The sequence below is a fragment of the Canis aureus genome, chromosome 9, assembly GCF_053574225.1.
Source record: "Canis aureus isolate CA01 chromosome 9, VMU_Caureus_v.1.0, whole genome shotgun sequence".
Classification (NCBI taxonomy): Eukaryota; Metazoa; Chordata; class Mammalia; order Carnivora; family Canidae; genus Canis; species Canis aureus.
The window spans coordinates 64,985,238-64,997,549 of NC_135619.1; the positions used below are offsets into that span (position 1 = coordinate 64,985,238).

The following is a 12,312-nucleotide window of genomic DNA, read 5'->3' on the forward strand; positions in this document are numbered from 1 at the left end:
ACTCATCCCAGCCTCTCTTGATCCCTCCTCCACTCAGCACATGGACATTCTTCTTGTGCTCCATTTCTAAATGCTCTTCAGTTGGATGTATTTCCTGCCACTGCACACTTGGGGAAGAAGGAAAATACCTTTCTTGCTTCAGTTACATTTTTTTTTCCCTCCTCCTTCTCCTCCCGCCTGATGGTGAGGTGGGAGATATGGGAGGAGGCAGTGTGATCTAGTAGGAACAACAGACCATTTCAGGATGCACTCATTCCGCTCCAGTCCTCAGGTTCCTCATCTATAGAACGAGGGAATGGGTGTGAGGATAGCTCAGTCCTTCCAAGTGCCAGGGGCCTCGCCATTCTGCTCAGGTGCTCAGCACACACCACCTACATGCCAAGGTGATAACTACTGTGACACAGACTGCTTCCCACAGTTTCAAGCCAGGGCGGTCATGCCTAGCAATACGCAGAGCAGAAACCCAATAAATGGTGAGTAATGAAATTCTAGACGTAAACTTTGATATCCTGGCCAGACATTAAGAAAACATTCCAAAGCAATCTGATGGCCTGGCAAAAACTCTCTCAAGACAGTGGAGCCAGGTAATAGGAGAGAGCTCTCGCAGTGCCTGGGGAGCAGGCGGGAGGCTGGTCCAAGAGGAGGAGGCTGCTTCATCAGGCTCTTGCTACAAAACCACCAGTGATTTATCCCTGAAGTTTCCCTCCCACCCAGGCAGGTGGAGAGGGCTCAAAAAGGTTATCCTCTGGGGGCTTCCTCCTCTTTCCAGGGTTCCTTTGGTGGTCCTTCTAGCTGCAGCTTACCTATCCACAACTGTGGTAGTGTTCCCTCAACACTCAGTGGGCAAGCGAATGAACTCAGATGCCTGTTTGCTGCTACCATAAGAAAAGCTCCATGTTCCAGGCTGAGATTAACCTATGAGGGATACTTCTAACTAGTCCAGGAATTAAGAAACAGCTCCCTCCTTTAACCCGTTGTTCCTCCCACCATTGACCTGGGGTATCCCCTCGAGAAAGTATTCTTCTCCCAAGAAAAACGGCCACTGTACAGAGGGAGTCACCATATTGAAAACAGGACTGTAGGAATGGGCAAAAGAAAAATGTAAAAGGACAGTCTACTTACCATTGATTCACTAATCAGCAGTAACAACAGGGCTTCTTCAGTATTTTCTTGAGGACAAAAAATGCTGTGTGAAGAAAATCAAATTTTATATATGGCAATTCAAAATAATATAAAATGCATGATAATGGACAGCACTGAATATTAAAATCTTCTGGATTTTTATGCAGGAGCCACAAAAACATTGTCTCATTTGGACACTTGAATTAATTTGCTATGTTTGTGGTAATCTACAGAATTTATACATTCTAACTGTGCATTTTAATAGCAGGCAGCAGAGCGAAATAAAGCTATAAAAACCACATTAAAAGCCCAAATAATATACACACCTATTATAGAGGCAGAAATTTAGATTGCTACAAACTGCCATTATCTCAATGATAAAGCTTTCTCCTAAACCCATTATGGGGACATCATGCAGACACTTCACTAAGCAGTACTCTTCTTACCTCTTACTTGCTAACTGCCATACCTCATATTGTCCTTACGGAATAAGAGATTGGAAGCAATTTTAGAGTTTGAATCATTTCTAGAATACTGTAAGAACTTGGCAAGCCACCTTAATTAAACACACATGTTCTATTATAGTGTGGTATGCAAGAGCTAGCTGTCTTATTAATCTATTTTACTGAAGTTGGCCGAGCTCTAACATCTGGGATTAAAAGAAAAAGCTTTTAAGCTCAATGTTGCTCAAGATTAGAGAACAAAAAAAAAAAAAAAAAAAAGTCAAACATAACCCCAATCTCCATCCTGTATAGCCTATTTTTTTTGTATGTGTGCTTTGAACATTTTTAGAGACTTGCAGCATTTTTCCCTGTTCTAAAAGCTCTTGAATCCTTTGAGTAGAATTCAGAGAGTTATCACCATTTGAGCCAAACTTGATTCTTTTTTTCATGGAATGGAAGAAGAGTGCAATAAAAATGATCTTGGTAAAAAAAAAAAAAAAAAAAGAAACTCCTGGGTGTTTTGGAGATTATTAAGTAAAGACTAAACTTACATCTTCCCAGCAGTGACATCACATCATTTAATTTAAGAGATGGGATGATTCGCCCTCACCTCAAAATGGCAAAAAATGAAAAAAAAAAAAAGGCTTCCATATCATCCACAGCATCATAAATACTTGGTCTCTTTGAAGTGCTGGCAACTTTTGTATGGCATCAAAGGACCGTGAAGAGAAAGACAGAAAAAGCACAGGGCCTGGTTCTCTTTTTACAACTCTGACGTCACTAGAGGTAAGGAAACCACCTGTGGAATGGTTCCCATTGCTCTTGCAGGGCTGCAATTTGATGAAAAGGCTGACCTAGAAATGAGGAGCAAGATTCTAGGATTTGCAGTGAACTTCTTTAAACAGATAGTTTGAGAGGAGCTGGGTTTTTCAAAGACGGAACTCTTCTTTCCCCTTAAATTCAGAAATAGAGTCTGCAGCCTTTCAATAAAGAGTACTCTCGTGTGAATGTGTGTGTTGGGGGGGAGGGTCCACTCAGCAATCATTTCCTGATATTCTGGCCTTTGCTTACACACAATTGGGACCTTACAAATAAAGCAGTAACATTAACCTTTTTTTTTTTCATGGCTAGCTAGTTCTGCATTGTCCAGACTAATTGAAGAGAAGAGAGAGCCCATGCTAATTGTGACTTAACACCAGCCAATTCAGTCCATGGATAATCCCCAAATTCCATCTGAGCCATCTAGCCTGCTTAAATGCTAAGTTGTGTTATTTTTACCAGAGCTGCTAACAAGTAGCACATTAACTGATTCTAATTCCACTTCCTCTACCCTTCCTTTTGAGGCAGGTGAGATGGGTATTCTCAAGCACTGCAAGCTCTCAGAGCTGGCAGAAAGAAGTGAGGGGTCGGAGGGGTAGGAAGGGTAGTTTTAAGAGACATGCTGAAAAACTAAACCCCAGAGTACCCCCTTCCAATGCTCGTGGATTCTCCAGACCTACTTCTGGCCATTCCTCCCCTGTTTTCCATTGAAGGAGCTCAGGGTGGTGGTGGGGCCAAAACTGTTTTTCTTTTGCGACAATCTTCTCTAGGGGCCCAAGAGCCTCAGGGAAGATATTGGGGTACCCAGGCCTTAACCCTGTGAAGTGGAAAAACTGGGGTCCTAGATCCACAGCACACCAAATAAGATGGAATGGCTACATTCTCAGCCCAGCCACCCGACTAACTCATGGGCTGACCTTTAGGCAAGTTGCTTGTTTTCTTATTTTGGATGAACTGATTCATTGTCTGACTCTATACAATGGGAACAAGGGCAAGAATCTTCAAATATAAACAGTGATCATGACCTTGCCCAGGCTGCCAGATAACCCCCCTTTCTTAAAATTTTCCCAGCTGGATGAAAGATGTCACTGTACATGGTAGAAACAATTCTACAAAAGAAATTAATCCAATTTTATCTAACTGCAGGTTATCTTTCTGTCATCGTTAGCTATTACACAGCCAATATCGAGTTGGATGTCTGGAAGTCAATGGCACCATCCAGACATCAGTGCAGACTCTAGTTAGATCCAAGGAGGGCCCCAAACACCTCCAACCCACAAGCAAGTTATGTGTAAGTGACAACAGCAACCCTAAGGCCCAGCAATGGTCTCTTCAGGTTCTTAAAGATTTATTTATTTTGAGAGAGAGAGAGAGCAGGAGTGGGGAAAGAGGAAGAAGCAGAGAGAGAGAAAGAATCTCCAGCAGATGCTCCCCAAGTATGGAGCGCCAATGCAGGAGCTCAATCCCATGACCCCTGAGATCACGACCTGAGCTGAAATCAAGAGCTGGACGCTCAATCAGCTAAGCCTTTGCCTAGGTACCCTTGCCTTTCCAGTTTTACTATGCCTTGTCTGGGTGTGATACCACTAGAGAATTCCCAGAGATCTACAGTCGCTGAACCACAGCCGATGGATAAGAACTAAAGAATCAAAGCCAACAGGGCAGCCCAGGTGGCTCAGTGGTTTAGCGTCACCTTCAGTCCAGGGCGTGATTCTGGAGACCCAGGATCGAGTCCCGCGTTGGGCTTCCTGCATGGAGCCTGCTTCTCCCTCTGCCTGTGTCTCTGCCTCTCTCTCTGTGTGTCTCATGAGTAAATAAATAAAATTTTTAAGAAAAAAAAAAAAAAAGAAGAAGAACCAAAGCCAACAATGGCTGCAGCTCTGCCCCACCCCCAGGTCACCCTGTGAAACATGCAGAGGCAGAGAGTACATCAGTCTAGGTTTGTATGGAAGGATAAGGGTTCCAAGAAAGGAAAAGGACTTAAATCAGTCATTAGGAGTACCTGTTGATTATGAGGGATCAGCTAACCCAATCTGAGGATCACTAAGGCACAAAATTCCATACAGGTCAACACCCCCTCAGGACATGAGGGTCTTTCATTCAGATCAAGTCCACTGAACAGTGTTTATTTCTTGATCAAGGTACCAATTACGTGAATGTGTTCACTTGGTAAAAATTCATCAAGTGTTACACTTTTGGTTTGTGTATTTCTCTCAATATGTGCTATGTGTCAATAAAAAGCTTACCTAAAAAATAAATAAGCAGGGGCACCTCAGTGGCACAGTTAGTTAACTGTCTGACTCTTGTTCCTGGTCATGTCATGATCTCACGGTCTTGAGATTGAGCCCCAAGCCTGGCCCTGTGCTCAGCATGGAGTCTGCTTGAGATTCTCTCCCTCTGACCCTCTCCTTTCTCTCTCTCACAAATATATAAATAAATAAATTTTATATATATATATGCAAAGGTCAAAGAATTCTTCACAGAAAGACCTAGAAGGAAGGAAGTAAAGAGGCCCATGGCATGTGACTCCTTCTTTCTTTCCTATCTAGGATTGTCAACATTTGATTTCCTTTCAAAGTTCAAGATGGGGAGAAAATGAGCATCCTGTTTCCATTTCAGGTCCAGGATACAATGAGAAGGAGTGGAGTTTTCTGACAGAGTTCGTTTTTCTGTTATATTCCATTATGACCAGCTATTCTGAATGGTCCTTGTGATCTACTGGAGCTGGAAGGCTCTGTGCTTTCTAAAGTCTACTGTGTGCTTGTATTTCTCATAAGAGACCGAGGAGGGGAAAGTTTTTGGGACTACTGGCCAAGATGGGGTTTCATTCTCATCTGTGGATTCCCTTTTTCACCTGCTAAGCCATATAATTGAACTGGTGATAACATCCTTTTTGCCATAGAATTAACTAATCAGATAGTCCTGGTCATCAGGGAGCCCCAAGACAAGTATAATCCCAGCACGCTTTCTGTCTTTACTAAAAAACTAGAAGTATCATTGTGAACTCACAAAACGAGAAAGCTAAAAACTGATGGTGATAACAGAAAGAATAAGGATCAATGGGGAAATTAAGGAAATAGTGAATTAAAAAAATGAACAAATCCAAAAGTTGGTTCTTCAAAAAGATCAATGAAATTTGACAAAAGTTGGCTTAGCATCTGAAAATCAATTAACGTAATACATTAAATCAACAGGATAAAGGACAAAATGTACATGATTATTGATAGATGCAGAAAAAGCATTTGACAGAATTAAATACCTTCTCAAGATAAAAAGAATTTAACAAAATAGTGATAGAAAGGAATGTTCTCAACCTGATAAAAGGTATTTATGAAAACCCATAGCTAATTTCACACTTAATGGTGAAAGACTGGACACTTTTCCCCCTCGTAACATCAGGTATCAAGTGGTATCAAGGATATCCACTATGCTTGCCACTTCTATTCAACACTGTGCTGGACGTTCTAGCCAAAGCAATTAGGGAAGAAAATGAAATAAAAGGCATCTAGGTTAGAAAAGAAAAAGTAAGACTACACTTATTTACAGATGACTTGGGGGGCTTGATCTTGTGGAAAATCCTAAGGAATCTAAAACACTATTTGTTTTCTTCTTTTTATTTTATTTTATTTATTATTTATGATAGTCACACAGAGAGAGAGAGAGAGAGAGGCAGAGACACAGGAAGAAGGAGAAGCAGGCTCCATGCACCAGGAGCCCGACGTGGGATTTGATCCCGGGTCTCTAGGATCGTGCCCTGGGCCAAAGGCAGGCGCCAAACTGCTGCGCCACCCAGGGATCCCTAAAACACTATTTGAACTAATGAACAAATTCAGCAAGACTGCAGTATACAAGATCAATATAGAAAATCAATTGTATTTCTCTATACTTGCAATGAACAAACTAAAAATGAAATTAAAATAATTCCACTTATGATAGCATCCAAAAGAATAGCATAAAACACAGTAAGTTTCACAAAAAATAAGTGCAAAACTTATACCCTGAAAACAACAAATAATTGTTGGAAGAAACTAAATTATATCTAAACAAATGAAAAGGCATCCCATATTCATGGATCAGAAGACTTAATATTGTTAAGATGGCAATACTCCTCCAAATTGATCTATAGATTCAATGCAATTCCTATCAAAATCCTAGCTGCCTTTTCTTTCTTTTTTCTTCCAGAAATGGACAAACTGATACTAAAATTCATATGAAAATGCAAGGGATTGGCAGATAGGGGGGTGACAGCTCAGGGATGCTAGATTTCTTTCCAGGGTTATAAAAATGTTCTAAAGTTGGTTATGGTGATGGAAGCACAACTAAGCCCCTGAACTGTATTTTTTTTTTTTTTTGGTTTTTAAATTTATTTACATGATCTCTACATCCCATGTGGGGCTTGAACTCATGAGCCCAAGACTGAGGCACATGCTTTTGACTGAGCCAGCCAGGTGCCCCCTGAACTGTATACTTTAAATGAGTGAATTGTATAGCAGGTGAATCATAGCTCAATAACATGGTTAAAAAAAAAAATGATTGCATCTGTGTGGAATGAAATTGTGACTCAGCACCCAGTCCTGTTATGGGAATCTCCCTTTAACTAGTAACTGCACTTTCTAGATCTGCATATTGCCTCCATAATTCTCCTTGGACAGGAGAAAGTTGATGTCAGAAGAGTGACAAAGTCTCAGTGGTTCACCAGATAAAGGAGAAGTGGCCAACATTATGAGCTTTTCTGCCTTCAAGAGGTAAGGCCACATTGGAATAACACCCAAAGAGACACAGAGCTCTACCCACATGTCCAGCTTGATTAGGGAAGGGAACAAGAGCTGAGTTTCTCAACATACCTGGCACCTTATATACCTGTCTATTAAGCAGCATAGAAAGCAGGTGGAAAAAAAAAATCTCAGGCCTATTTTTAGGATTTAAATTTCACTTTAAACATGAGCCCCAAACCTGCTACTAAATAGTTCATAATGAGGGGTCAGCATTTTTAAAGTGAGAGTTCAGGACGTGCTAGAACAGATGTTCTGTGAATCCAGATAAGGACTAAGAAGTAAACACAGGCTGTGAATTCAGCAAACTCATCGTCAACAAGGCCATAAAAAAGGGGGATTAAGTTAAAAGGCGGATTAAACACAAACTAAAATAAGCCTAGGGAAAAAGTTAAGAATATGCTCATTTGTCTGAATCCATAGGAGAAATGGGGTCTGAACAAGAGGAGGATGAGGGAGAGAAATGCTAGGGTCAACATAAGGGGATTAAGAGGAGCCTGCCTGCTGGAGAAGTGCTGCCCCCTTGGAAAATGGGACAATCATTTACAGAAGTCACATACCCAGTCAGCATCTAGTCACCACCACCCCTCCCCGCAGATCTAACAGCACTTGCTCTGGGGCCCCAGAAACAGCAGCCTGCAGTCTCTCTCCCATTTTTCCAATTTGACAGCCATCAAGGGAAGTTTCCGTATTTATTCATACATGCCTCCTTCCCCTCATGGAGAGATTCTGAAGAGCCATCATGCCTTGTCCTTGCAGGAACTGGCAAAGATATGAGAGTGAGGCTCGAAGATGAGGAATCAAGAGTGAGTCAATAATCTCTGGTCTCCTGGCTCTCCTCATGGTCTCTGCCTGCCATCCCCTAGTGCCCCCAACCTGGGGAAGGCCCATGCTGAGGATCTAGTGGTTCCCTAGCTCATCTTCCTCCAGGTTGGTCAAGTCTTAGATTCAAAACTTAAAAAAAATAAGAAGTTCTAAAAAGACATCATCTTCCAATCACAAATTATTTAATCTTCCTTCTTCTTATGGCTAATTCAGTTGAAAACTAATTTTTAAACAAAAGGATCAACGACTCGATGAAAAAAAGAAGGTTAAGTCCAACTTATAAACAGCATTGTCAATGATTGCTGGGTAATGCTGGGGTTCTTATAACAAACAGAATGAGAATCCAAAAGACCAATGGTGATGGCTGAGAATGGTAGCCAAGCACTAAGATGAGAGAAACTTTCCTACTTACAATGTGCCCACTGGTGCATAGATATTCACAGATGTTATGAAAAATAATGAGGTATGTCCATCAAACTAGCAAATGAGACCTGTCTGTTTTGTTCCTCTTTCAGCAGAAGAATCTGCCCTTGAACATCTACTCATCTTTGAGTTTTCCCAAAGCTTCCCTCCCATCCCCCAACCCACAAGTGAGGACACCAACTGTCATACTTCTCTCCTGAGTAGACTCGAGCTTTCCGAGTGAGGGTGTAGGTTTTTGTGTTTGCTCCTTTCCGGAGAGGATCGTCCAGAGGTGACTGGCAGGGTGGATCCTCCAGAGGGTTCCAGTAGCTCTGTTCACACATACCCCGCAACAAGATCTCCGCCAATTGCCTGGCTATTGTCTGGGAATACAAAAGAGCAAAGGCACAGCCATGAATCTATTTTGTATCATTCATTCACTCATTCGTTCATTCAGTAAATATTTTTCAGTCATTGCTTTGTGCAAGGCACTATTCCAGGACTCATGGCTAAACGTTTTTACTTCTCTGATGAAAATTGTATCAGTTGATGGCAAAAAAGAAAAGGAAAGAAAATACACTAAGGTATTTGGACCATCTTAAAAGACAAGCCTATACCCTTCACATGCCACCCTACCTCTGTGGCACTCTAAAGCGCTCAAGGGTTTTATGCCTGAAGCTACTGAAACTTTAGTTAAGCTCCTTCCTGAAAGTTCTTATAATAGGTGAACTGCAAATATTTTTTGTCACCTCCCAACAGATCCCTGCTAAAACCCAAACTTGGGAAAAAGCCGGTGCTCAACCTAGATGATGTCATTCTTGGGGGGAGAAAAATCTCTTCATTGCTGATAAGATGGTATCCAGGACAGATTTTTGGAATGCCTTCCCTCTTTGAAGTGCCAAGGGCCAGTACCACAGTGGCCCCATTCTGGGACTCAGCACCGGAATGTCTGCTCCAGTTACACCCTGGGCCTCCCAGCCCAGAGGCTATACTGCTGGCCTATGCAAAAGAGAAAGCAAGGTGGCGAGTGTGGCGACTGATCAAGACCTCTTTTCAAAGCTGGTTAGGTATCTCGTTTTCTTTGCTGTGAAAACCCAGACCATATCCGGGTCTTGTCATCCTAAGTAAGACCCAGATTACTATGCTCTTCAAACTCTATAGTAGAACAGGATGCTGGATGATGAATGGGAGGAGGGGGGATGTGGCACCTACTAAGAAATATTTTGTTAGCTGATGCGTATCAGTTCACTTACCTCATAATCTTCCACTGGTAAAGAAGAGGAAGAATAAAAACAAAAAAACCCCACAAAATCTCCCTGAAAACAGAAGCAGGGCACCTCGGGGGGTAGGGGTAGGGGGTGGTCCATGCTACCCCACAATCAGCCAAAGGTGGCAAAATAAAACTTCAACCATCGAGTTTTTCCACAAAGTTTTCACTTTCTTTGGAAATACGCAGGCAAAGAATGCTTATCTTCCCTGAGAGTGAGACTTTTAAATAAATATGTTCCAGAAGAAACTTTGCTGGGTTTTCATCCATGTGAAATCTCCTAAAACACCACAAGGAAATTTAAATGCAACCAAATCACTAGCTCAGTGGCTTCTGATAACCACTGGGTAAAGGCAAATTTTCTTGATTATTCCCAAGCAAGACCCACTGGCTTTAATGTCTATAAAAATGAGAAATTAAATGCATTCCTATCATCCCCAACTGAGCCATCTGTAAAGATCTCATAAGAACACAATTTTCAGGAACTAAACAGTTCCTGAACTGTTTTCTTAAGCCCTTCATTACAGTTTCATTTCGATCTCCCTGCAGTCATATAAGCTAATGACTTCTGCTGGAAGCATCGACTGGCAAAAATAGCCTCCACTCACCATAGTGGAGAAAAAAAAAGTCAAAGGAAAAAAAAAATGAACAAGGAACTTCATTTTCTGGATATACCTGCCATGGAGGGATTCTAAAGTTATAAAAATCTCTGCCCTCCACAGTTTGCTTGTCCATTACAAGATAGCTTGTGCTAGATCTCACTTTACCTACAAGTACTAACCTTCCAGAGAAACTTTGAAAATGAGGTTTAGATGTGATTGCATATTTTAAATGTATCACTTCACCACTGCACTGACGATCAGGAAAGATGTCTGCTGTGTGCACTGACAGCTCAAACGGAAGTTCAGAACGGGAGATAAATATGAGAAATGACCAGCAGATCACCAATATCGATCAGACCTTTTACTTTTTTATACTTCGGTTTCATTTACTTGCAGTGAAATGCTTATAAATTGTTGGTAGCTATCAAATAAAGTCAGAAGGAAAGAAAGGAAAGGAAGGGAGCCAGAAAGAAAGAAGTCAAACTTTTATGTATAAACTTGGTCATTAAATCCATTTTGGGGATGCCTGGGTGGCTCAGAGGTTGAACATTTGCCTTTGGCTTAGGGCATGATGCTGGAGTCCCAGGATGGAGTCCTGCATTGGGCTTCCTGCATGGAGCCTGTTTCTCTCTCTGCCTAGGTCTCTGCCCCACCCCCCACCCCCACACCCCCCCTTGTGTCTCTCATGAATAAACAAATAAAATCTTTAAAACATTTTTCATTTTGTATGTATTTTTTTAATTGTGGCAAAAATCATGTAACATTAAAACTCATCATTTTAACCATTTTAGTGTCTGAGCTAATGGTGCTTAGTCCATTTACAGTGCTATGCAACCATCACCTCTCTGGTTCCAGAATATCACTTCCAGAGGAAACCCTGCACCCGTGTAGTGGTTACTTCCCATTCCCTCCTCCCAGCCTCCAGGAATAATAAGCCTGCTTTGAGGAGATCTGCTTGCTGGGGACATATCATGTAAATGGAATCATGTAACATGGGGCCTTTTGGGTCTGGCTTTTTCACTCAGCATCAAGGATCACTCATGCCGTAGCCTGGGTCAGTGTCACGTTCCTTTTTGTGGCTGAATAATACTCTGTTGTGTGGACATACCACATTTTGTTTATCTAGTCATCAACTGATAGAATTCAGATGGTTTCTAGCTTCTGGCTAGCATAAACAGTGCTGCTACGAACATTCACGTGCAAGTTTCTGTTGGAACACCTGCTTTCAGTTCTTCGAAGTATTTATCTAAGAACAGGGTTGCTGTAAATGTATTTGTAAATCCTTCTCGGCTATGGTTGCACCCCAGATGGAGTTTACAAAGCAACTTTTCCATCTCACAGGAGTGTCATAAATTTGCAAAATCAGCTAATTTTAAGGAATCATATAGTTACGAGCTGCATTAACTGGACAAGTTTGAAGATGGCCACTGTAGATCAAGAAACCAGTAAATAAGACCCACAAAGTATTTCTCAATAGGGAAGGCAAAGAATGCCTCATGGAAATGAGAAACTAAGGTTTTCGGGTACTGTCCCAAACCTACTTACTTGGCATTTCTGAGGTCAGGGACCGGGATGAGCATTTGTTCACAGTTCCTCAGATAATTCTGATGCACGCCATTGGTTAAGCACTCAAGGAACTGGAAGCAGTTCGACCTTGTTACTTGAGGCTCATCAGCCAAGGCCAAAAGCTAAATACCTACTTGCACCTCAAGTCCAACACAGAGCAAAAGTGACCCCGCCACATGTCACCACTAAACAGTTTACAGCTGAAAATGCCCAGGGGCAGCTCTGGTCTACCCAAACTTCTCTAGAAGCCTCTTCACTCTTCTCAAAAAAAGAAAAAAATGCTTGAAGAAACCTCTCTCCACTCCTGACGTGTCTTTATTCAGAATCCCACCTCATAGGATTTTTAGAAGTTAAAGTACATTGATTTGAATATCATAAACCTCAGGCAATCATGGAAGATATTCTCGAATTCTGTGAGGAATACCGTTGACGTAAGCAGCTGGCATATGCCTACAGCGTATTCGGATGCACTCACACCTTCTAGTGGGGGAGAA

The 12,312-nt window shown here is 41.7% G+C and overlaps 1 protein-coding gene across 7 annotated transcripts in view; it reads right to left on the minus strand.

Moving 5' to 3' along the window:
- Positions 1-12,312, minus strand: part of TTC7B (tetratricopeptide repeat domain 7B) — a 250,364-nt gene that overhangs the window by 125,153 nt on the left and 112,899 nt on the right. For all 7 annotated transcript variants that reach the window (XM_077910343.1, XM_077910344.1, XM_077910342.1 and 4 more), the window contains 2 exons: positions 8,594-8,766; positions 1,123-1,186 (listed from right to left, as the gene is read on the minus strand). In XM_077910343.1, the coding sequence (XP_077766469.1) occupies positions 1,123-1,186; positions 8,594-8,766 (237 nt within the window). The remainder of the gene's footprint in view (positions 1-1,122; positions 1,187-8,593; positions 8,767-12,312) is intronic.